The sequence below is a fragment of the Thamnophis sirtalis genome, unplaced genomic scaffold, assembly GCF_051295495.1.
Source record: "Thamnophis sirtalis isolate CommonGarterSnake01/CBP01778 unplaced genomic scaffold, rThaSir2_p1.2 scaffold_3, whole genome shotgun sequence".
In the NCBI taxonomy this organism is placed as follows: Eukaryota; Metazoa; Chordata; class Lepidosauria; order Squamata; family Natricidae; genus Thamnophis; species Thamnophis sirtalis.
The window spans coordinates 27,956,135-27,982,266 of record NW_028261383.1 but is presented as its reverse complement, the minus strand read 5'-3'; the positions used below and the strand labels follow the sequence as shown (position 1 = coordinate 27,982,266).

The 26,132-nt window shown below is 45.3% G+C and overlaps 1 protein-coding gene across 1 annotated transcript in view; it reads right to left on the bottom strand.

Annotated features, from left to right (window-relative positions):
• Positions 1-1,628: 1,628 nt before the first annotated feature.
• SKIC2 (SKI2 subunit of superkiller complex) overlaps positions 1,629-26,132 on the bottom strand; it is a 51,913-nt gene continuing 27,409 nt past the window's right edge. The window contains exons 18-29 of the mRNA XM_087708454.1: positions 23,933-24,044; positions 22,218-22,336; positions 20,347-20,484; positions 19,077-19,214; positions 18,837-18,941; positions 17,549-17,711; positions 13,900-14,026; positions 12,514-12,724; positions 9,781-9,891; positions 8,572-8,790; positions 5,536-5,676; positions 1,629-2,107 (exon numbers count right to left, since the gene is read on the bottom strand). Coding sequence (XP_087564580.1) covers positions 1,907-2,107; positions 5,536-5,676; positions 8,572-8,790; positions 9,781-9,891; positions 12,514-12,724; positions 13,900-14,026; positions 17,549-17,711; positions 18,837-18,941; positions 19,077-19,214; positions 20,347-20,484; positions 22,218-22,336; positions 23,933-24,044 — 1,785 coding nt within the window. The 3' untranslated portion in view covers positions 1,629-1,906. The remainder of the gene's footprint in view (positions 2,108-5,535; positions 5,677-8,571; positions 8,791-9,780; positions 9,892-12,513; positions 12,725-13,899; positions 14,027-17,548; positions 17,712-18,836; positions 18,942-19,076; positions 19,215-20,346; positions 20,485-22,217; positions 22,337-23,932; positions 24,045-26,132) is intronic.

The following is a 26,132-nucleotide window of genomic DNA, read 5'->3' as shown; positions in this document are numbered from 1 at the left end:
CCAGCTTCGGCCAACCTAGCAGTTCGAAAGCACGTCTTTGCCGTTTAGTTATGCCGGCCACATGACCACAGAGATGTCTTTGGACAGTGCTGGCTCTTCGGCTTTGAAACAGAGATGAGCACCGCCCCCTAGAGTCGGGAATGACTAGCACATATGTGTGATGGGAACCTTTACCCTTACCTTTAAGAGAGAATGGATGAGCTCTGGATGTGTCTCAGCCAGATGTGGGTAATTTGGGACACACATTATCTTTAGTATTCTGCTATCCATAATTGGATCCTATTTAACATAATGTATGAATTGGATCAGTCCCAAAGGTGCTTTTTCAGGAGGCACCTGGACTTTCTTGTTTTTTCTTTTGAAGATGTTTCGCTTCTCATCCAAGAAGCTTCTTTAGCTCTGACAGGATGGTGGAGAATGGAAGGCTTTATATTCCTTGCAGACAGCTGGTCATTTGCATTCTGTTGAGAGAGACGCTGAGGCCACCTGGAGGTTTATTTGTGTCCTGAGAGTCACCTGAGTGGTGCAAATGGTTCTTAGTAAGGTGACACAGATAAATCTCAAGGTGGCCTCAGCATTTCTCTAAAAAGATCTTCAGATCATTCTGGGACTCCAGTGAATCTCTGTTTAGTCAGTCTTGCAATGCTTGGTTGAATGCTCAAATTGGTTCTGTAGGAGATTGTGGGATGGAGGGGTTAAATTAAAAGCCCCCTGCCCTTTTATATTTGCGCATAGTATATTTTGTGTCAGTGCAAGAACTGTGGAATTTGGGGGGTGGGGGAGGCTGTGAGAAAATGTGCAAATTGAAGACGGGGAGGAGTTCGGAGGTGAAAGGTGGATAAATGCAGGTAGCAGCCAGAAAGAAAAAGAGTTGATGCTTAGTTGTGTTGCCTGTGAAATAAAATAGAATAGAATAAGAGTCGGAAGGGACCCTGGAGGTCTTCTAGTCCAACCCCCTGATAAAGCAGGAAACCCTACACCATTTCAGGCAAATAGTTATCCAATCTCTTCTTAAAAACTTCCAGTGTTGGAGCATTCACAACTTCTGGAGGCAAGTTATTACACTGGTTGTTTGTTCACACTATCAGGAAATTTCTCCTTAGTTCTAAGTTGCTTCTCTCCTTGATTAGGATAGAATAGAATAACAGAGTTGGAAGGGTTAGGGTTAGGGTTAGAGCATTCACAACTTCTGGAAGCAAGTCATTCCACTAATTAAATGTTCTAGCTGTCATGAAATTTCTCCTTAGTTCTAGGTTGCTTCTCTCCTTGATTAGTTTCCACCCATCGCTTCTTGTTCTGCCCTCAGGTGCTTTGGAGAATAGTTTGACTCCCTCTTCTTTGTGGCAACCCCTGAGATATTGGAACACTGCTATCATGTCACCCCTAGTCCTTCTTTTCATTAAACTAGACATACCCAGTTCCTGCAACTGTTCTTTACATGTTTTAGCCTCCAGTTCCCTAATAGTAGGGCCATATCCTTTACTACAGAGTTCCCCAATGTTTCTGGCTTTGCAGACCAGTGGGAGGGGATGCGGTTGTTTGTGCAAGGGGCTGGCAGGCAAGTATGGCGCGCGGCAACAATTACATATGCCTGCTGTTCACGCAAATGGAGTGCGCGAGCATGCACTCGATCCTTTGCTCACACAAGGATGTGCGCTCGCCAGCCATTTCCATGTCCCAGTTGCAAACACCATCAGGGCCCACTAGTGGGGCTGTGTCCCACAGGTTGTGGATCCCGGCTTTACTACATGAACATAGGCGACCAACTTTCCTTGTCTGGGACAAGGACATATTTTTATTGTTTATCTCTGCAGATGCATTGCAAAACCTCTTAGAGGTCAGAATAATGGAGTGAGAACTTCCCAGGATGGCCAAATGGATCCACAGTCCAGCCAGCATGTCCCTCTCACTGGGTGTAGAGGCTAGCAGCAAAGACAATGTCTCTCTTGATCATGTTGGAGGCGGCTTCCATCTTTGCGTGCAGGGTCGGCTCCCCCGTCACCCGGGCAGCGTTGCGCATCTCGCGACAGGTTTCATCCAGGCGCTGAATGCAGCGGACGATAATGCCTTCCTGCACATCGGTCAGGTGGGCGATCTCGGCAAAGGGCTGAGGGCAGAGAGGAAAAGGAAAATGTTGTTCTGACCGAGGCTTCCCAAGAGCATGAAGCAGCCTCCTTGTCCCGACAAAAAACCCTTTTATTAATTGACTCTGAATTCTGCTCATTCACATCCATCAAAGTCTTTCCAGGGAGGATTTACAGTCATGGACCTTATCTGTCTTGGAGAGCTGCCAGGCAGATATCTTCAAAACTTGGCAAGGAGTCTCGGAAAGTCACGAAAGAATTAAGTGAACTAATTGTCTCCTGCAAACTCCACTCCCCTTTCGCTTTTATTTCCTCTAGGAGGGGCCATTCATTGTCTGGCCTTACTCCCAAGTTGACCCCTGTTCTTTAGCTGTTCCCTTCGTCTGGCAACTCTACACAGGCACACGCTGGGAACAGGCTCCAGCTGTTTGTCTGCCTCACTAATGCCTGGCTCTGAAGGCAGCTGATAACTGGCATACGGCTCTGGCCCCCTCTCTGCCTCCGACACAGAGCCCTCATCAGCGCCTTCCCCAGACTCCAGGACTGGCCCATGTTCCTCCCCAACCTCCTCACTGTCCAAATCTACTGCCAGTTCTGCTGGTGGGCCACAACAGGTGTCGAGGCTGGTGTTCGGGACTTAAGTGATCCCTATTTGTCAGAATTGCCACCTCATGCCGGCTGTTCAGTACTGGTCTGATATGAAACCCGGGGATGGGTGGGTGGTGTTGAGAGGAAGGGGGAGTACTGGTGGTGGCGGGGGGGAAAAAGCTACAAAAGTGAAGGTGGCTCTTTGAGATGGCGTTCAAGAAGACCTCACTATGAGAAGAAGGCAGCTGTGAGCCAGGCTAAAATCAGAGTGGCTGTTTCAAAAACATCTTGGAGATTGATAGGACGATTTGGGGGGGGGGGGCGCCAGGAATAGGATGTGTGTAATAGCAATAGCACCTAGACTCTTCACACTACTTTACAGTCGTCTCTTAAGTCCCCAACAATCTGGGTCCTTATTTTACCGACCTCAGAAGGATGGAAGGCTGAGTCAACCTTGAGCCAGTCAGGATCGAACTCCTGGCCGTCAGCAGAATTAGCCTGCTGTACTGCATTCTAATCACTGTGCCACCACTTTGCCAGGGAAAAGTAGTTTTCGCTTAGGGAATTGGTGCATGAATTTCAGTTCTGCCTTTGCATTACAGGTAGTCCTCAACTCACGACCGTCATTGACGCCCAATGTTTATGTTACTAAGTGAGAAATTTGTTAAGTGAATTTTCTCCCATTTTAGAACTTTTCTTGCCGCGTTGTTGGTTAAGTGAATCACTGCAGTTATTAAATTAGTAACATGGCTGTTAAGGGAATCTGGTTTCCCCATTGATTTGGCTTGTCAGAAGACTGGATAAGGGGATCACATGACCCGCCCCCCCCCCGGTGATCACTGCAACCGTCATAAATGTGAGTCATTGGCCACGCATCCAAATGTAAATCATGTAACCAATGTCTATGAAGATTCTCAGTTCTCCAGGTCATGGTCATCCCAAAGAGGCAATGGGACTTTCTGATTTTTCTCTGGAGACATTGGTCTCCAAACGTCTGAACTGAAGAAGCTTCTTGGATGAGAAGCAAAAGGTGTTCAAGAAAAAACACAGTCCAAATATCTATAATCTAATGGTTGGGTTGGCAATATATAAATCATGTAACAATGCTATACCTGTTTCTTTAAATCATACTATAAAATGTGATTGGTTGCTGTTTCCTCAATCGGCCATAAGAGGGAGCCAGAATGACTGTTAGCTCTCTGTTCATTAGACGCTGGGCTGATCTGATCTGAGTGTTTTGGAAGCTGGCTGTTAGAAAGTGCCGTGAGCCACTGTAAGTTTTGCAACTACTAGGAAACTTTGAGTTCTGAACTGATTATATGATACTGGACTATGTTATTTGGATTACCCCTTAACTGAAAGGCATTGATGACTGACTGTCTTATCCGTGTGTGACTTGGACTGTTTAATGGACTCTGATACCTCTATTTCCACGAAAGTAAAAGCCTATTTAAACTGCAGTATCTCTGTATGCTGGTTTGTGTGTTCTCCAACACAACTCTCACAACGCTTCGCTGAACGTATTCGCTCTCCCAACGGGAAGCTTACTTAACACCAAAGGTGCTTTTTCAGGAGGCAACTGGACTTTCTTATTTTCTCTTTGAAGACGTTGCGCTTCTCACCCAAGAAGCTTCTTCAGCTCTGACAGGACAGTGGGGAATGGAAGGATTTATATTCCTTGCAATAAAGGATTTCTGGATGACTGAGAATCTCTACAGACCTTCCCCTATACCCGTGATGGCGAACCTATGCCACACGTGCCACAAGTGGCACGCGGAGCCATTTGTCAGGGCACACGAGAAGACTTCAGTCTTTTTTTGAGGCCATTTTTCGCCCTCTGGAGGCTTTCCTGAAGCCTCCAGAGTGCGAAAAACCAGCCCTATGAACTCAATTCCAGTTTGCTCATAGGGTGGTTTTTTGCCCTCTGGAGCCTTCAGGGAAGCCTCCTGAAGGCCCCTGAATGCTCCAGAGGGCTGAAACCGGCCCTATGAGCAAATTGGAAGTCTGTTCCCGAACTTCCATTTTGTCCATAGGGCCAGTTTTTTGGGCCTCTGGAGGGGCAGGGGAGACTATTTTCGCTCTCCCCAGGCTCCTATAAAGCTTCTGGAGCCTGGGGAAGGTGAAAAAATCATGCCAAAAATGAGAGGGGGGGGGGAGGCGCTGGTCATTTGCGCATTTGTGCTGTGGTCTTGCACATAACATTATGGGTGTGGCATGCCGCGTACGACCCTCCCTGCGCTTCCTCCGCTTTTGGCACACGAGGTTCGCCATCATGGGCTATACAATTTGGGATGAACACCCTTTGAATGGTGTGGGAGTAGGAATGGATTTCCAGAAAAATTGCAGACTACAGGAACCAGGAGAACTTCTTCAAGTGGCCCTGAGGAATATAAATCCTGTCAGAGCTGAAGAAGCTTCTTGGATGAGAAGTGAAACGTCTTCAAAAGAAAAAGCAAGAAAATCCAGTTGCCTCCTGAAAAAAAAGCACCTTTGGGACAACCATGACCTGGATGACTGAGAATCTCTACAGACAGTCCAGCTGCCTTTTGAAAAAGTACTTTTGGGATGAACCTACCAACCAGCACTTTCTGGTCTGCAGGACAGTTACTCAATTATCCACTGGCTGGTGCAAAGGCAACCATCCCTTGTCCTTGGGGCTCTTCAACTTCTCTCATGGTTCAACATTGTCTCACTGCCCTGAAGTTCCAATTGGTCAACCGTAGGGAAGAAACTATCACGCTCTACTTGCTCCACCAACGGGGAAGCTTTGTCCATCTTAAGAGTAAAGAGAGGGAAAGATGCTCCCCGTGGGATGAGAGAATTCAAACTGGGAAGGGAATGGGTGGGGAGCCTCAACCCTTACCATGCCACGGGCCCATTCGTAAACCACTTCCACCAGCCCGAATTTATACTGCTCCACAAAATCCTCGATCGATTCTTGCAGGCCGCACTTGCGTTGCAGCAGGGCGATCTGTTCGGCTACCGAGCGGATGTGCTGTATGCCCTGAAGGAGGAAGAGGGAGAGAAGGTGGGGATCCGTCCAGGAGACACTAACCGTCATGGATGAGTCACTGGGTGTTTTTTGCTCACAGCCAGACAACAGGAAAGAGGGATTGTATATGATTGGAAAATATGGGTGGCTGGGAGGGAACGGAGCAATTCATGTTTGCCGCCTGCGGCCTTGGGGAGTCTCGACACCCCAAGGTCTAAAGATGAGAGCCTTTCTCCCAAAACAAAGAGATTGCACTGGATTGGTAGATAATGGACAGTGGGTGACCCACAGGGTGGGGGCAAAGAGAGATTTTTAACTTCAGTTTTTTGCAGGAGAACTTCAGAACTGGCTATGCTTCTACTGTGTCTATATGTATCTATCAGTCAAGTTGTTGTTATGCTTCTACTGCGTCTATATCAAGGGTAGTCAACCTTTTTATACCTACCACCCACTTTTGTATCTCTGTTAGTAGTAAAATTTTCTAACCACCCACCGGTTCCACAGTAATGGTGATTTATAAAGTAGGGAAGTAACTTTACTTTATAAAATTTATAAAGCAGAGTTACAGCAAATGCCTACCGCCCACCATGAAAGCTGGAACGCCCACTAGTGGGCGGTTGGGACCAGGTTGACTACCACTGGTCTATATGTATCTATCAGTCAAGTTGTTGTTATGTTTCTACTGTGTCTATATGCATCTATCAGTCAAGTTGTTTATTATTATTATTATTATTATTATTATTATTATTATTATTATTATTGTTATACAATTGTATCACAGCGGCCAGTTGTTTCGCCGGATTTGGCATTGGTTACTAGTCGGGCCCCACCCAGGGGCCTAGGACGTCGTAACGTATTTTCGTAATATGCGTGCAGATCCAAGCAGTGCAGCTTTTTGCATTTGACTGATGGTGATTTTGTCAATTTTTAACTGTTTTAAATGTAATTCCAGTGCTTTTGGAATAGCGCCCAGTGTGCCAATTACCACTGGAATTACCACTGCTGGTTTGTGCCATAGTCGTTGAATTTCGATTTTTAAGTCCTGGTATCTTGCGATTTTTTCATGTTCCTTCTCGGCGACCCTGCTATCACCTGGTATTGCGATGTCTATGATTGTGACCTTATTTTTCTCAACTAGTGTGATGTCTGGTGTATTATGCGCCAGTATTTTGTCGGTTTGTATACGGAAATCCCACAAGATCTTGACCATCTGATTTTCGGTGACTTTTTCAGGCTGATGTTCCCACCAGTTTGTTGCTGTTTTAATATTATAATTTTTGCACAAATTCCAATGGATCATTTGTGCTACTGAATTGTGCCGCAATTTATAATCAGTCTGCGCGATTTTTTTACAGCAGCTGAGTATGTGATCAACAGTTTCATCAGCTTCTTTGCAAAGTCTGCATTTGGCATCATCAGAGGATTTTTCAATTTTGGCCTTAATGGCATTTGTGCGGATAGCTTGTTCTTGCGCAGCCAGGATTAGTGACTCTGTTTCTTTCTTTAATGTACCTGTTTTTAACCATAACCAAGTTTGTTCACTGTCCACTTTATCTTTTATTTTTTCCAGAAATTGACCATGCAGTGCTTTGTTCTGCCAACTCTCCATTCTTGATTTTATCACATCTTTTCTGTATTCTTGTTTTGTCTGTTGGGCCTTCAGTAGATTTTTGTTCTTTACTTCGATTAATAGATGTTCTTGAGTGTCTTTTAAATAATCAGCCAGTGCATGTTTTTCTTCTTCAACTGTTTGCTTCACTTGTAATAATCCTCTGCCACCTGATTTTCGGGGCAGATATAGTCTATCAGTATCACCACGTGGATGTAAACTGTAGTGCATTGTCATTAGTTTCCTGGTTTTTCGGTCCAAAAGGTCCAAATCAGCTTGTGTCCAGTTAACTATGCCAGCTGTGTATCTTATAACTGGTATTGCCCAGGTATTTATGGCCTTGATTGTATTTCCACCATTCAATTTAGATTTCAAAATTTTCCTAACTCTGTTGGTGTACTCTCGCCTGACAATAGTTTTTACTTCTCCATGCTTGATGTTATCCAACTGCAGAATGCCTAAGTATTTGTAGGCTTCATTTTCTTTGCATTTAATTAGTTGGCCATTGGGCATTTCAATTCCCTCAGATGCAGTGATTTTGCCCTTTTTATGGATACAGTGGTGCATTTTTCCATGCCAAACTGCATTGAAATATTGGTGCTGAATACTCTGTGTTTGTCAGTGATTGGGTTTCTATTTCTACTTTCCATAGAGTTTTAAATCATCCATATATAATAAATGCAAATTTTTTTCAGGTTCTTTGGCTGTTTGGTAGCCTAATTTCATTTTTTTAAAGATTACTGATAGTGGGATCATTGCGATGATGAACAGAAGAGGTGAAAGTGAATCACCCTGGAAAATTCCTCGCTTGATATTAACCATTCCGTAGCTCTCATTCCCTACTTTTTAATTACTTATTAATAATAATAATAATAATAATAATAATAATAATAATAATAATAATTTCTTTTAATGACCACGTAATCTCTTATATCGGGGAGGAGTGTGGCAGCTGATATTTTACTCATTGTGCCGAGAGAGAGAGATATACCCGCCGCTACCTAGGATCGAACTCATGGCCTCCTGATGGTTAAGCAAGAGCTCCACCTCTAGGCCACTGCACCACTCATCTATCAGTAAAGTTATATTCTTGGGTAAGATGATGTGCCAGGAGTTTCTTTTGCTGCATAAGCCGATGGGACGGCTGACCTTAAGCCAGTCGTCATAGTCGTAGCCTATCTGGATCTCAACAACTCTGAAATGTGGGTAAGCAGACAAAGATTTGGAGGAGAGGAAGAAGCCCAAATGGCAACTCAGGTCCTCCCTTTTATCCCACTCCCCTCCCTGTCCCCACTCACCTTCTGAAGGACGGAGGGCAGCTGCGGCTCCACCTGGGTGCGCACCTGGCACACTGTGCAGCTCAGCAAGGCCACGATTTCCTCGGGCCGCAGGTCGGTCAGGGCGTTGTCCAGAAGCAGCTGCGTCAGGAGCAGCTCATGGTTGCTGATCTGACGGGCAACGCTCCCCTTGAGCTCCACGGCTCCTCCTTCATTGATGTAGCCCAGGGAACGCAAGACCTGAAGGGACCAGAAGGGTCGATTGAAAAAAAAGCCCAACCGGCTCTATCTATGGCTTGGGGAACAAAGGAGAACACCCTCCCTTCGAGGATTCCATGAAATTGACCAGAATTCACCATGGGGGACAGGCTGTAGCAATAGCAACAGCACTTTGGACTGATTGACTGATTCAGGGTGTTCTATAAAGATACTGAGCCACAGTGGCGCAGTGGTTAGAGTGCAGTACTGCAGGCTACTTCTGCTGATCACCGGCTGCCAGCAGTTTGGCAGATCGAATCTCACCAGGCTCAAGGTTGACTCAGCCTTCCATCCTTCCGAGGTGGGTAAAATGAGGACCCGGATTGTTGGGGGACAATATGCTGACTCTGTAAAACCACTTAGAGGGGGTTGTAAAAGCACTGTGAAGTGATACATACCCTGTTTTGCCAAAAATAAGACCTCCCCGGATAATAAGCCCAATCGGGGTTTTGAGCGCATGCACTAAAATAAACCCTCCCCTGAAAATATTGCAACACAGCAGCAGCTGTGAGGTGCTCGCCGCCTCCTGCACCTCAAAAAAATAATAAGGCCTCCCTGAAAATAAGGCCAAGTGCTTATTTCGGGGGTCAAAAGAAAATAAGACCCTGTCTTACTTTCGGGTAAACGTAAGTCTCAGTCAGTGGTTCTCAACCTTCCCAATGCTGCAGCCCTTTAATACAGTTCCTCATGTTGTGGTGACCCCCAACCATCAAATTGGTGTCTCGGTTCCTAAGACCATCGAAACGATGTGTTTTCTGATGGTCTTAGGCGAAAGGGTTGTTCGACCCCCAAAGGGGTCCCGACCCACAGGTTGAGAACCGCTGGTCTAAGTGCTATTGCTATTGCGGTAAAACATTGAAAAGATTTCTCTTGGTTGCCCCTTGGCTCAGCTCTACACAAGACACAAGAACTCCACTTCTTCATTTCTTCATTCCCCGGCCACTGGTTGGCATCTGCAGAGAGGCCACTCACTTCGACGCGCTGGTGATACTCAGGCAGTAAGAGAAGGGACTGGTCCGACAGCAGGAAGCGCAACTGCTCTAGTTCATCCAACACCCGTTGGCGCTCTCGGAAGCGTACAAACTAGAGAGAGAGGGAGGAGATTGGAAAGGTGAGAGAAGGGATGTAAGACAATCTGAAGGACTCTTGCGCAGAAGGACCACATCCCCTGGTATGGAGGAAAGGGTGCTGTTCAACGCAACCGGAAGAGGCCAGGCTGGGTGAGCCGGTCTGAATATTTCTAATTTTTCAGGAAAAGAGCTTCATCGCTACATCTGCAATTCCTTATTCAAAGCCAACCCAAACCGAGTTGCTGCTTGTGAATAAAGAGAAGGACTAGGGGAAGACATGATAGCAGCCTTCCGATATCTCAGGGGCTTCCACAAAGAAGAGGGAGTCAAGCTATTCTCCAAGGCACCTGAGGGCAGAACAAGAAGCAATGGGTGGAAACTAATCAAGGAGAGAAGCAACCTAGAACTGAGGAGAAATTTCCTGACATTTAGAACATTTAATTAGTGGAATGACTTGCCTCCAGAAGTTGTAAATGCTCCAACACTGGAAGTTTTCAAGAAGAGATTGGATAGCCATTTGTTTGACCTCCAAGGCCCCTTCCAACTCTGTAATTCTGTCTCCTGTCGCCAAGCTTTGCCTCGGAGAGCACCAAAGTCTCTAGCATAGGAGGGGGAAAGACCAGATGAATCATAGATTCATAGAGCTGGAAGGAATCTTACAGGTCTTGTAATCCAAACCGTTGCGTAAGGCCGGAGTCCTTATACCATCCTAGACAAATGGTTGTCCAATCTTTTCTTGAAAACCTTCAAGAATTCTGCAACTGGCCAACTGCAACTAATCTACAGATTGAAGAAAGAAATGAAATAGAGATAGATAGATAGTTGGATGGATGGACGGACAGACAGACAGACATAGAGAGATAAGAGATAGATTACATAGATGATTAATAGAGATAAGAGATATAGATTAGAGTTCGATTATATAGATGCTCAATAGATAGAGATGTGATAGAAATGAGATAGATATATAGATATATAGATTAGATGATCAATATAGATGAGATAGAGATGAGATAGATAGATACACATAGAGAGATAGAGATAGATATTGATTATAGAAGATCAATAGAGATAGAAATATAGAGATATAGATTAGATAGATGATATCTATCTAATCTAGATAGATATGAGATAGAGATTATATGTGTGTGTGTGTGTGTGTGTGTGTTGCATTTGTGCTGATAAATAAATAAAGGGAGACTAGTATAGATCTATTTCAAGCTATTTAGCTCTCATCAGCTAGCCATACCCTTATTGGGATTTGAACCTGTGCTGTATTACATATTAGGCAGTTGTGTTAGCCACTAAGCCACAGGCTCTCCTCCTTTATCAGCTAAGCCAGGGAAATAAGTATGTGACACAATACATATACATACATACACACACACACACATATTCTTAGATTTTCACGGGTGTAGGTATGCTGGTCTTGTATTCGGGTCTTTCCCCGTGTAAGATTGAGATTGTCTTGGCAACATTTCAGCAAGGTGAAGATGGCGATATATATATGATAGATGATCAATAGAGATGAGATAGGTAGATAGAAATACATATAGATTACATAGATGATCAATAGAGAGATATGAGGTAGAGATGAGGTAGATAGATGATAGAGATAGATAGAGATTAGATAGATGATCAATATAGATATGAGATAGAGATGAGACAGACAGACAGATATGTATATATTTAAAATGGGAATTAATATGAATGAATACATTGTTTTTGCATTTGCTAGGTGTGAGAAGTTAAAATGCGGACACATGCGGTTTTACACTACCATCGTTCCCACCAGAGCTCAGAGCAGTTTAAAAGACAAAAAATAATAATAATAATAATACAACAAACCATTCCCAACAGCATCAACAAAATGGCTTGAAAAAGAACAAAAGTGATGTTAATTAAAGTCACACCAACCCAAAACAAGAAAGAGGCAAACGTAACGGCTGAAGTAGCTGCTAAATTCATAATTTCCTGGTAAACAGGTACGGTTTCCTGGTTTTGAAAAAAGATATGGGAAGTGGGAGTGGGGCAACATCAGGAGAGAGTGCCAAGGCGGCTGGCAATTATGCAGAACTCTGAATCACAATCACACTCCTTGCTCCTTCTGAACTTTCAACAAAGGGGTTGGACTAGAAGACCTCCAAGGTCCCTTCCAACTCTGTTATTACTCTGAAGATGATGCCCCCTGCCCTGCCTCCTTTCCAAAGCTGCCCACAAAATGCTGGGCCAGAGATGGGCTGCTGGGAGTTTGCAGGGATTCGGGAAAGTCTGTGCAGTTCGGAGAACCCCCAAATCCCACCCCTGGCTGGCCCTGCCCACCCCGTTCTGCCCCTCCCAGGAGTCCCCATGCGGCTTGTTTTGGACGCAGGTAAGTGCAAGGCACACACAGGGGCTCGGGGAGCATGAAAAACAGGCCAACCAGAAGTTTGGGAAGCCCAGAAAGGGGCCTGTTTCCAGCCTCCGGAGGCCCTCTGGAGCCTGAGGCGACACCGTTTTCACCCTCCCGGAGCCCGGGGAGGGCAAAAATCCCCCCAATCATGGTGCAGGAGGCCAACTAGGCCACGCTCACCCAGCAATCGAGCAGAGAATCCCTTGCTAAAATTTTAAAAGCCCACCCCTGCTCTGAACTGACCTCTATGTGGAAGAGGGGGCTGTGCACACACTGGAACTCTGGCAAACGTTCCTCCAGACCACGGGCACGGATCATGCTCTCTACGACTTCCAGCTCCTTCAGCTGAAGGTCGTTCACGGGATCCAGAAGCGGGAGGCCTTCCGGAGAGCCCTCAGCTAAACGCAGCAGCTCCTGGATTGCTGTGGCTGCTGATGGTCCAGGTGGGTCGTTCCTGCAAGATGGTGAGAGAGAGAAATAAGGAGGCCACAGTAGGTTTTTTTTAATGAGTTGTGCTAGTGGCCTAGAGGTGGAGCGTTGTGAGTTCAGTCCTAGGTAGAGGCAGATATTTCTCTCTCTCTCTCTGGGCATGATGAGCATATATCTGGTGAATATAACCCCGCATTGGCGACAGGAAGGGCATCTGGCCAGGAATCACTCAGCTCCACTCAATTGTCCAGCCCGCAAGGGTTTATGGGGTCATTAAAAGATGATAACAGTAGGTTTTTAAGGCCTGACCCTTGAAATGCAGTGTCACCAGTAACTGGGTGTCTTGAATCCTTCCAAAATCTCCCTTGTGTTCCAAGTCACATCAACTTCGAGATCATGAGTGTGCCCCCCACCAAACAGAAAAGCTAGCTAAATCTTTCAGCCAGGTCTAAGTTACTGCGAGATCACCAACTTTCATGTACCGTATTTTTTGGAGTATAAGATGCACTGGCGTATAAGACACACCAAGATTTTGAAGAGGCAAATTAAAAAAAAGGTTTTACACTCTGCAGACCACCCAAAAATGACCTGTTTTTTTCCCCCAAAAAGGGGCATGAATAGCCTTTTGGAGGCTTATAGAGCACTCCTGGGGGCTGGGCAAAATTGAGCAAAAAACAGCCTGTTTTTCACTTATTTTTACCCTCCCCAGCCCCCAGGAGCACTCTGCAAGTCTCCTAAAGGCTATGCACGGCCATTTTGGTGAAGGGAACGGGGTTTCGGGAGGCAAAAAAATGCTGTATTCAGTGTGTAAGACGCGCTCAGATTTTCAGCCTCTTTTTTGAGGGAAAAAGGTGCATCTTATAACTCCAAAAAATACGGTAGTTTTATCGTAGTCCTCAATTTATAACTGTAATTCACCCCGGTGCTACAGTTGTAAGCTCGGGCGGTCATTAAGCAGGGCACCAAGTGACTGCACTTAATTTTGTGACCTTTTTTGTAGTGATCGTTAAGCGAACACCATGGTCGTTAAACGCATGTAAATGTCTCAGGTACGTTTATTTATTTATTTATTTGACTGATAAAAGCCACCCATCTCAAATGAATCATTCTGGGAAACTTAACAATGCCGTGGATGGCATCAGAAGCAGGCCAGCTCGGAGGGGATGAGTAGAAAATGGCAAATTTCGCTTCTCGGCTCACCTGAACCTGGGCATTTGTCGTTTCCTGAAATCCTCCAGGATACGCTCAGCATTAACGCGGAGGGTTTTCGTTGTGATGCCCAGAATATCTGCGGGGCCCAGTTTCTTTATGGTGTGTCCACAGGGGCCTGTGAGGGAGAGGAGAAAGAGCCTGGGTGTCAGAGCTGCCATCTTTCACTCAACTCCGAGCTCAGCCAGATGTCAGTCTGCCATGTGTTATAAAGAGGAGGGAACCAGGGGAGGCAGGAGTTAAACCTGAAAGAAAGACTTGGGGGAAAAAAGAAAAAGGATAAGTTGTACTGTCCCAAGAAACTTGAAGGCCGTGGTCCTGGGAATGGAAGGCAACACCTATCCATCTCACCAACCACAGCGGGCATATTTACCAAAATTTATCTTTTCCGAAGGTGACTGGACAATGGGGTGATAACAGGAGGGTGTGCCTGGGAGTGGAATGTTAACTAGGGGGATTTTTGCACTCAAACTCTTAACATCAAATCTCAAAAAAGGTCCTACAGGAGCTTCTCCATAACAGACAACGAAGAGAACAATAAATGAAGCAACGTTGTCATTTCATACGTTGAATGGAACATTGAAAAATGCTCAGGAGGATCTTCAGCCAATGCAACATTCGTGCACACTTCAAACCAGTGGTGGGTTTCAAAAAAAATTCGAACCTACTCTGTGGGTGTGGCCTCCTTTGTGGGAGTGGCTTGCCGGCCATGTGACCTGGTGGGAGTGGCTTGCCGGCCATGTGTTCTCTCTCTCTCTCTCTCTCTCTCTCTCTCTCTTTCCTTTTGTCTCTCTGTCCCTTTTTCCTTTTTTTCTTTCATCTCTCTCTCACTTTTTCTTTCTTTTTTTCTTTTTTATTTCTTTCTTCCTTTCTTTCTCTTTCTCTCTCTGTGTGAGTCTGTGTGTGTGTGTGTGTGTGTGTGTGTGTGTGTTGGGTTTCAAACATTTTTGGAACCTCTTCTGTAGGTGTGGCCTGCTTTCCGGGTCCACTGGTGGAACCTCTTCTAACCGGTTCGGTAGATTTGATGAACCGGTTCTATTGAACTGGTGCAAACTGCCAGGAACCCACGTCTGCTTCAAACCCAAGAATGCACTAAGACAGAAGCTTGTCCACCCCGAGGATAAAACACCCAAATGCAAACTGAGCGATGTGGTATATGCAATACAATACAGCGAGCCATGGGCAGCTCTGTATATTGGGGAAACAAAACAACCACTTCATAAACGCATGGCACAACATAGGAGAACAAACCCATCAGGACAAGGTTCAGCAGTCCGTCTGCATTTAAAAGTCACACTTTGGAAGAGAGCAAATTCAGCCCTCTAACCCAGTATTTCGACAGAGAGGACCACTGATTTGAAAGGGGGTCCATCAAAGAGGCCATCTATGTCAAAATTGAACAGCCCTCTCTCAACAGAGGGGGAGGGATATGACATCATCTATGTTAGAAATATAATCTAATGGTTGGGATGGCACTATATAAATCAATGGTAGTCAACCTGGTCCCTACCGCCCACTAGTGGGCGTTCCAGCTTTCATGGTGGGCGGTAGGGGTTTGCTGTAACTCTGCTTTATACATTTTATAAAGTAAAGTTACTTCCCTACTTTATAAATCACCATTACTGTGGAACCGGTGAGCGGTTAGAAAATTTTACTACTAACAGAGATACAAAAGTGGGCGGTAGGTTTAAAAAGGTTGACTACCCCTGATATAAATCATGTAACAATGTTGTAACTGTTTCTTTAAATCATGCTGTAAATGTGATTGGGTGCTGCTTTTCCTCAATTGGCCATAAGAGGGAGCCAGAATGTCTGTTAGTTCTCTCTCTGTTAGATGCTGGGCTGAACTGATCTGAGTGCTGTGAGCTATTGTAAGTTTTGCAACTGTTAGCAAACCTAACAATCCATCTCCTGACTACCACACAATTCTTTCAGCAGTTCCAAGAAGGCTCCACACCCATTTGTACCACTCAGGTGACCCTGAGGACACAGATAAACCTCCAGGTGGCCTTAACAATTCTCTAAAAGAATGCAAATGACCTGCTTTCTGCAAAGGAATATAAATCCTTCCATTCTCCATCATCCAGTCAGAGCTGAAGACTTTTCTTAGATGAGAAGCACAACGTCTTCAAAAACAACAACAACAACAAAACAAAACAAAACCAGAAAGTCCAGTTGCGTCTTCAAAAAAGCACCTTTTGGACACTCAAACTCTTAGTTCTGGCTTTGCCTATTGTAACCACTTGGCTTTTAGTAAAAGTTAGCTTTTTGCTACAAATGGAGTCGAGGGTGTTTCTTTCATGAGGTACCAAGTTGGGACAGGTCTGACACCAAACAGCTTTCCTCAGCAGCTGTGACTTGGGAGTATGAGAAGTCAGTGCTGGTCAGTTTCTAACTCTCCTGGAGGACAATCTTGTTGGCAACCTTTGGGGGGGGGATTTTGTTTCCTCCCAATTTTTTAAATGTTTGCAATGCAGGTAGTCTTCGAGTTACAACCACAATTGAGCCCAACATTTCTATTCTTCAGTGAGACATTGGTTAAGTGACTTTGTCCCATTTTATGACTTTCCTTGCCACAGCTGTTAAGTGAATCGCTGCAGTTGATAATTCAACCCTACCCTATCAGTAGCCTGATTGTTAAGTGAATCTGGTTTCCCCGTTGACTTTGCTTGTCAGAAGGTTCCAAAAGGGGATCTCATGATCCTGGGACACAGAAAAAAGGTCCTAACTTGAACCACTTGCCTAGCATTTGAATTTTGATCACATGAAAGCAGATATGTCATAGTGGTTAAGAGTGCGGTACTGCTGGCTACTTCAGCTGACTGCTAGCTGTAGTTCAGCAGTTCAAATCTCACTGGCTCAAGACTGACTCAGCCTTCCATCCTTCTGAGGTGGGTAAAAGGAGGACCCAGATTGTTTGGGGGGGGGGTGTCAATAGGCTGACTTTGTAAACTGCTTAGAGAGGGCTGTAAAAGCACTGTGAAGCAGTATGTACTGTATTTTGGGGAGTATAAGACACACCTTTTTACCTAAAAAAGAGGGTGAAAATCTGGGTGCATCTTATACACTGAATACAGCATTTTTGGCCTACCGAAACCCTACCCCCTTTGCAAAAATGGACGTGCAGAGGGTTTGGGAGGCTTGCAACGTGCTCCTGGGGGTTGGGGAAGGCAAAAGCGAGCAAAAAGCAGGCTGTTTTTGCTCATTTTTGCCCCCCCCCAGCCCCCAGGAGCACTCTACAAGCCTCCCAAAGCTCTGCATGCCTTTTTTTTCTTCAAAAAATGAGGTGTGAAGAGGGTTTGGGAAGCTTGCAGAGTGCAAACCCTTTTAAAAAAAAATTACCTCTTCAAAATCATGGTGCGTCTTATACTCCGGTGCGTCTTATTGTCTGAAAAATATGGTAAGTCGAAGTATGCTATTGCTATCATGCTGATGCTGCAAAGGTTGTAACTAAGAAAAATGGTTATGTCACATTTTTCAGTGTAACTTTGAACGGTAACTACGCAAACTGTTGCATTTAAGAGGCACAATTATGCTTACTGAGGTTCATATCGTGTTTTCCTGCTCGATAAATTCTGCCCCTCCCTCCTCAACCTCCAGCCCCCAGACGACTCCTGTACTGAGTTCTCCATCACTTTACCTTCAGGAAGGAAGAGCTTCGTGTGGAGAAGATCCTCGGGTAGAGGCACTTCTTCAGATGGAGGAGGATTCAACTCCTCGCCTTCAGTCAAGTCTCGCTCCATGGAGTTCTTCTCACACATCACTAAAGTGCTGAAGGCCCGATTGGCTGCGTCTGAAGAAACCTGGAGGAGGGAGAGGACCGGTCACAAAGTTATTTTTTCATCACCATTGTAACAATGAACGGTCGCTAAATGAAGTAATTTCTAAATCAGCACTCCTTTTAGTAGGCCTGACCAGAGGAGAATCTTACTGAATAAGTTTATTATTTATTTTATTTATTTTATTAATAAAATTTATAGGCCGCCCAATCCCAAAGGACTCCGGGCGGCTTACAAAAAGAGGAAAAGAAATAATAAAAAATAAAAAAATAAAAAATAAAAAATAAAAAATAAAAAAATAAAAAATAAAAGTTCATCCATTAGGTTTCAGGGTTCCAAATAGCATCCAAAATTAAATCAGAGTCCAAGGCGAAGTATTGCTCAAAGTTCCAATTTATTAAGAGAGCCATGTTGGCACATCTGGGAAAACCCGAATCTGAAAGCTTCCCAGTTTTCCACACCCAGTTGAAAGTTCAAGATCTTGCCCCCATATCCACAAGTCCCTCACATGGTCCAATCTCCCACTGCCATGCCAGTCCGGTCCACTGCCAGTTCCAGTCAGGTGCAGAAATGCAGAGACAAAGTGATGACCTTGGCTTTCTAGAAAGAATTTTGTTTTGGCTACATAACATCTAACTCCGTACAATTTTCCCTCCCATTTTCCCACAGTAGAAAATGCATAGTAGACTAATAGAAAGAGTGGCAGGCCAAAGATCCAAAAGGAATAAGGCTGCAGGCCTGACATTAGGCCTATTTTTTTTAATAAAAAAAACTATACAGATACAAAGAGCACACACAGACAGACAGGTTAGGTAGCTGTTTCTCCAGTATACCGACTGGGACTTGAAGTCCACATACAGTATGCTAAAATGGCCAAAGTTAAGAAATACTGGGTTAGAGGGCTGAATGAGTTGGGGCTCCTTAGCCTTGTGTGGGATAAATCAAGGGTTGAGTATCTATGGCCCCTGTACGACTTACAGACTTCGACTCCCAGAATTCTTCAGCCAGCATGGCCCGGCTCAGGAATTCTGGGAGTTGAAGTCCGCAGGTCACAAAAGGGTTATTATAGCTGCCCAATCCTGGGCTAAATCGTTCCCATTCCATTTGTAAAGTGCCAGTCTGGAGCAGTGTGGAAATGGTGGGACCTACTTGCAAGATGACTCCCAGGGCGTTCTTGTGCTCTTGATTGTTCACCACAATCACTCGCCCCACAGAAAGGGCTTTCAATCCGTTCATCGATTCCATGACGCGCCTCTGGAAGGGAGAAACCCACAAAGGAGAGAATATTTGTAGCTCAGGGCTGAGATGAAGGGTCCCTTGGTGCTCTCTGAGCTTGCTTGCTTCATTGTTTTAACGTTTTTAGGTAATGAAACGTCTTCCAGTCAGTACCTGAACGCACTCCCGTATCTCTCGCAGTTCTCGGACGACAGAATAATACTCCTGTAAGTCGCCGAGCTGCCTTGAGGTGTCTGGCATTTCCATCTTGGCTAACATACTGCTCAGCTGGCCGATTCTGTGTTCATAGACCTGGCGAGGAAACGCAGAAGATGGAGCGAAGCCGTGTAGCGCCCGACTTCTTGCCTTTCCCTTTCCATCCAACCATTTAACACAAGGAAGCCAAGTTCACAAAACATGCTAGGTTACATCGAGTTTGGCTCCGAGTGTTGTGTGAACACAGCTGAAACGTGGATTCAGCATGCTACATGCCCCCCCAGTCCAATGGTTTAATGCACTTAGTACACCAGGTGATTGCAGCCACCATAGAAGGAAATATTTTGCAGTCTTCAATCTGATCTGGAAGAGCAACTGATATCCACACAGCAAATTCAGAATTTGGTCCTTGATACCAAATGAGGACACGTCTTTACTACATCTTTGGAAAACCGCTGCTAGCTGGAGGGACTCAATCGTCTACAGCAGTTTAGGCGCCATCTTTTTGACAGGGGGAGTGTGTGTGTGTGTGTGTGTGTGTGTGTGTCCAAACTTGGCAACATTTTAAGATGTGTGGACTTCAACTCCCAGAATTCCCCAGCCAGCAGGGAGATATTCTGGGAGTTGAAGTCCACAAATCTTAAAAGTTGCCAGTTTACAGGCCCCTGTTCTTGACTTTAGAGATGGACTTCCGTCCTTTTCTCCGTGTCATATAATAGATGTAGGTACATGCAAAATTTTGTATGTATGTATGTATTTATTTAGTCATGCTTATGTTCATATTAGAGGCGGATAACCCTTTGAGAGCTGTATGCAATGTAATTTCATTTTAATGTATGCCGATTCATGTACATTCAAAGGGACAATAAAGTTATTCTATTCTATTTTATTCTATTCTGAATTCTATTCTAATTATTCTACTAGAATTCTACTGAATTCTAACTATACTATTCTGTCTTGTTCTGTTCCATTCCATTCAACAGATTTATACAGTTTTTCCTTCTCTGCTCCCTGTATTATCTTCCTTACTCATCCTCCATTTTCTTCCAGGTGCCCTTCTGTCTTAAAAATGAGAGATTCCTTCCAACACGCACTTCTTTTCCATTATCCTCCCTCCACCTCAAACCGTTGTGTCTCAGAAAAGTTTAGGATGCTTCTCTGGATTCCTCTCAAACACCTTTCCAGGAGCTATTTCAATTTCCCCCCTGCCCTCCCCAATCCACCACACCTTGCTGTCTTTCCGGGTGTGAAACTCGGAGAAGCTTCTCCTCATCATGTCTTCCACGCGGAGTGCCTCCACCCTCAACAGGTTTAGGATCATGGTGTATGTCAGGCGGAACTGGGACTGCAACCGAGTAGGTTTGCCCTAAAAGGAAACAGAAAGGTGGTACAATTGGCAGCAGTCACATGGCGATCTCTTTGACAACCACCACAACTTGCGACTGTGGTTCTGGGTCCAATGATGGTTGTAAGTCAAGGATTCCCTGGAATGTCCAAACTGAAGTAGCAAACATCAGATGTTTGGACCCAGAAGGGCGTGGCTGTTCTTTGTCCTTAATGAGGTTCCAATAAACTTTTGGTCAACTCTTCAAAGCATTCCTGGCCTGCTTTCAAGTTGCCATAAGCAGGAGGGAGAACTGACAGAGCTGCTCGGCTTCCTCGACCTAAAGTACATTCCACACATGCCTTTCTCTAGATTGTATCCTTGATTACCGGAGCAAGCAGGTGAGGGTGTGGATTCTGCAGCCCGCGAACCATTGGAGAATATGATTTATGACACACCCAGGGAGGAGGGGTAGGGAAATAGGATCATAGGGGGCCATAAATTACGTGAGGGTAGAGCTTGGATATTGCCAAAATGTTGCTCCTAATAAATGACTGGATTTCTTTTGAAACTTGGCTCGAACCTCATGAATTAACTAGGGCATCCTTTGGAAACCTGACACTTTTATCCTCAGCCGGAAGGAGGATATTTATCACTGGCTATAATTTCAACCCAAATAAACAAAATTAAATTCAATGTAGAGAAAAAGTAAAGTCTTACACTTAGGCAAGAAAAGTACACATATAGATTGGGAGAAACCATGTTTAATAGAAGTGACTGTGAGAGGGACCTTGGAGTTTTGGTGCACAACCAGCTAAATATGAGCCAGCAGTGTGTGGCGGCAGCCAAAAAAGCCAATGCAATCCTAAATTGCATTAACAGAGGGATTTAGTCAAGATCATGTGAGGTACTAATACCACTCTATAAAGCCTTAGTAAGACCACACCTAGAATATTGCATCGAGTTTTGGTCACCACACTATAAAAAAGATGTTAAGACTCTAGAAAAAATGCAGAGAAGAGCAACCAGGATGATTAGGGGACTGGATACTAAAACATACAATGAACCGTTGCAGAAACTGGGCATGGCTAATCTAGCGAAGAGAAGGACCAGGGAAGATATGAGAGCAGTGTTCCAATATTTGAAGGACTGCCACAGAGAGGAGGGGGACAACCTATTTTCCAAAGCATCTGAAGCCCACACAAGGAATAATGGATGGAAACTGACCAGGGAGAGATTCAACCTAGAAACAAGGAGAAATTTTCTGACAGTCAGAACAATCAACCAATGGAACAGCTTTGCCTTCGGAAATTGTGGGAGCTTCAGCACTGGAAGCTTTGAAGAAGAGACTGGACAGCCATCTGTCAGAAATGGTGTAGAGCAGTGGTAGTCAACCTGGTCCCTACCGCCCACTAGAGGGCGTTCCAGCTTTCATGGTGGGCAGTAGGGGTTTGCTGTAACTCTGCTTTATAAATTTTATAAAGTAAAGTTACTTCCCTACTTTATAAATCACCATTACTGTGGAACCGGTGGGCGGTTAGAAAATTTTACTACTAACAGAGATACAAAAGTGGGCGGTAGGTATAAAAAGGTTGACTACCTCTGGTGTAGAGCCTCCTGCTTGGGTAAGATGGGGGGGGGGTTGGACTAGATGACCTGCAAGGTCCCTTCCAACTCTGTTATTCTGTTGTTAAGACGGATTCATTTACAGCTTAAGCAACTGCAGTTGCTTCCTGTTGCAATTTAAGTGAGACAAGCGCACACCAATCACTCACCAACATCATGCGGTGAAGGTCTGACATTTCAGGCACTTGGTTTTTGCACAGAATAATCACCATCCCCGTGGTGTCGAGACCTCGACGCCCAGCCCGGCCTGCCATCTGGATGTATTCCGCTATTAGAACAGGGAGGAAAGACAGATATAGGTGGTATTAGCCACACTATCCAGAAGGAAAAACAACACAAGTTTCATTCTTGCCTCAGCAAGGCTGACAGATGAAACTTCATCTCTGTAGAAAGGTAGTCCTCGGCCCACAGCTCATTTAGTGACTGTTCAAAGTTACAACAGCAACTGAAAAAAGTGAGTTGTGACCGCTTTACAGACTTACGACCGTTGCAATATACCACCATGGTCACGTGATCGAAATTCAGATGCTTGGCAACTGACTCATATTTATGACGGATGCAATGTCCTAGGGTCATGTGATCCCCTTATTGGTGACCTTCTGAGGGAAGCCAGATTCACTTAACGACCGTGTCACTAACTTAACAACTGCAGCGGTTAATAACTGTGTGGCCTTAATAACTGTGGCAAGAAAGCTTGTAAAGTGGGGCAAAATTCATGTAACAAATGTTTCGCTTAGCAAGAAAAATTATGGGCTCAACTGTAAGTCAAAGATTACCTGTACTTTGCTAGAATTTTAGCCTTTTAGCCCAGTGTTTCTCCTCCTTGGCCACTTTTAAGATGCTCAAACTTTAACTCCCAGAATTTTGGCATTCTGGCTAGGGAATTTTGGGAGTTGAAGTCCAGGCATCTTAAAGTGGGCAAGGTTGAGAAACAATGCTAGTTCCCTTTTGCTTTCTGTTGGAGAAGAAACCATGCTGTGGTCACTATATATATATATATATATATGTTTCCCAGTCTCAAAGTTCCCCCAAAATATCATAAATAGTTGAGATAGAATAGAACAGAACAGAATAGAATTCTTTATTGGCCAAGTGTGATTGGAGACACAAGGAATTTGTCTTTTGGTGCATAAGCTCTCAGTATACATAAAAGACAAGATACATTTGTCAAGAATCATAAGGTACAGCAGTTAATGATAGTCATAGGCTACGAATAAGCAATCAGGAAACAATCAATATAAATCCTATGGATACAAGCAACAACATTACAGTCCTGCAGTCATAAGTGGGAGGAGATGGGTGATAGGAACGATGAGAAGACTAATAGTAACAGTAAGGCAGACTTAGTAAATAGTTTGGCAGTGTTGAGGGAATTATTTGTTTAGCAGAGTGATGACATTTGGGAAAAGTGCAGCCTTAGTGAATAGTTTGACAATGGTGAGGGAATTATTTGTTTAGCAGAGTGATGGCGTTTGGGGAAAAAAACTGTTCTTGTGTCTAGTTGTCTTGGTGTGCAATGCTCTATAGTGTCGTTTTGAGGGTAGGAGTTGAAACAATTTATGAGCAGATGAATTGCCTTGCTGGCTTTTTGCCTAAAGACCCCAATAGTTCGAGGGTAGCTCTGTGGGATGTGCCATCTTTAAACGGAGATACCCCTAACAGCCTTCATGGCAGCCATCAGGAACAGTGACAAGATAAAGAGCTAGCAAAGGGGGAAAACTGGGGGTAGGAAGTGGGAGATGATGTGCAAGAGAAGGGCAGGAAGATGTTTTCTCCGTGGAACATCTGGCCATTCTACTTATAAACCCTCCCAGCCCCGCCCCCATCCACCCGCACCATGACGTATGCTCCTCTCCACTCCTACCTGGTACCAAGTCCCGGAAATTAGCACCGTCGTGTTTACGAACGGAATTGAAAACCACGGTCCTTGCTGGCATGTTCACCCCCATGGCGAAAGTCTCTGTGGCGAAGAGGATCTAGAACCGGAAAGGAAGGAGAAAGTTGGGGAGAGGCCACCTGCTTTTCTTGGCAATAAGCCAGAGTGGCTTGGAGCAGCTTTCCTCCCACTGATGTTTAACAGATAATTACATTTCATGTCCCATAGTCCTCCAGCCCAAAGACTGGGTGTTCTGACCTGGACTTCCCCAACAGCACAAAGCCGAGTCCTCGTCCCGATAAACCCCTTTTATTCAATTGACAGTGAATTCCTCTTCAGCAAAGTCTTTCCTCTCCCACCGTCTTTCAAGGTGGTTCACAATTACTGACCTTTATCAGGCTTGGAGAGTGGCCAGGCCGATATCTTTCAGATGTTGCAATACTTGGCAAGAATGCAGGGATTAACTAATTGTCTCCTGCAAACTCCACTCCCCTTTCGCTCCTCTTTTATTTCCTCTGGGGGGGGCATTCATCGTCCACTTGTGGCCTTACTCCCAAATCAACCCGTTCTTTAACTATTCCCTTCGTCTGGAAACTCTGCGCATGCGCACACTGGGAACAGGCTCCAGCTGTTCGTCTGCCTCACTGATGTCTGACTCCGAAGGCAGCTGATAACTGGCATACGGCCCTGGCCCCCTCTCTCTGTCTCCGATGCAGAGCCCTCATCAGAGCCTTCCCCAGACTCCAGGACTGGCCCATGTTCCTCCCCAATCTCCTCACTGTCCAAATCTGCTGCCAGCTTTGCTGGCTGCCGGCAGGCCACAATACTAGGGAGGGTCTAGGACTGTGATGGTGAACCTATGGCACACTTGCCACAGGTGGCACACAGAGCCCTCTCTGTGGGCACACTAGCCGTTGCCCTAGCCCAGCTCCACCGTGGAGGCGTGCACATCTCCCATCAGCCAGTCGGTCTTTGGGTCTCTGGCGCGCATGCGGGGGATGTGAATGTGCATGCACGGGGGGCACAGGCTCGCATTGCATTTGGGGGGGGGGTTCACACACATGCATTCCCCCCCCCGTGCCCCATTTTGGGCCTGGAAGGCCTTCTGAACCAACTGGTAGCCAAAAATGGGCAAGGGGGGCATGCGCGCAGGCATGCACAGGGGGTTCTAGGACAACTTGCCACAGCCAATTCACTGTGGCCAATTCGCCATGGCCAGCTCTTCATGGGCCAATTCGCCATGGCCAACTGGCTGCAGGGCAAACATGACATCATATCAAAGAAACCGTGAAACAGAATCATTAAAGAAAGGCTGCAAAAGGAGGGGCAGAAGGAAATGAGAACGGCAACAATTTAACATATTTTAAAATGTATTTTAAATAGTAAAATAAAAATGGTCAAATTGTCCTGCAGCGAGTTTTCCCAATGGCGAATTGGCTGCGGAAAATTGTCCTGTGGCAAGTTGGCTGTTTCGAGTTATCCCATTCCAGACCAGAGGAGGGAACCTGGGAATGTTCCAACCATCTGGAGGCACAAGGTTGGAGAGGTTTGGTCCATGGGACATTCTCTCAGGAGCCAGGATGGGGTTCAAAAGTATTAAGTTTATTCCATGCTACCTGTTGTGGCCCAGCAGGAGCCGTTGGAGCTGTCACCAGACTCTGACAGCGAGGGGCCCTATGAGTTGGCTCTGGAGGATGTGGAGGACCCTGGACAGGGTTCCGACTCCGAGCAAGGCGCAGAGAGGCTGGTTGGCCACCAGGAGGCGCCTGAGCCTTGGACCAGTGGGGAGGAGACAAGGGAGAGTGATCCGGATGCCAACAGTGGATGCCCGGCACCGAAGAGCTAATAGGCGTCAGGAACGGTTGCACAGTTACAGGAGGTAATTGCACTCAGCTGGTGGTCATTAGGCTCCTCTCCGGACTATAAAAGGACAGCTTGTGCACACACCCTTTTTGCAGAAGTCAACGCATTAACTAATGTTTGATGAACAGTATTGTGAGCTTGGCAGGCTGGATTGCTGCCAGGGCTTATCTGTGCCGGTTTGCTGCCAAGGACCTGTCTGTCTGTTAATAAATTCCGTAAAGTATCTTTGGCTTGGAGTGTTTTGGTGTGGGGCGAGGCGGGTCAGAACAGCTACCTATGGAGATAGTCCTTGAGTTACAGCAATTCATTTAGTGACAGTTTGAAG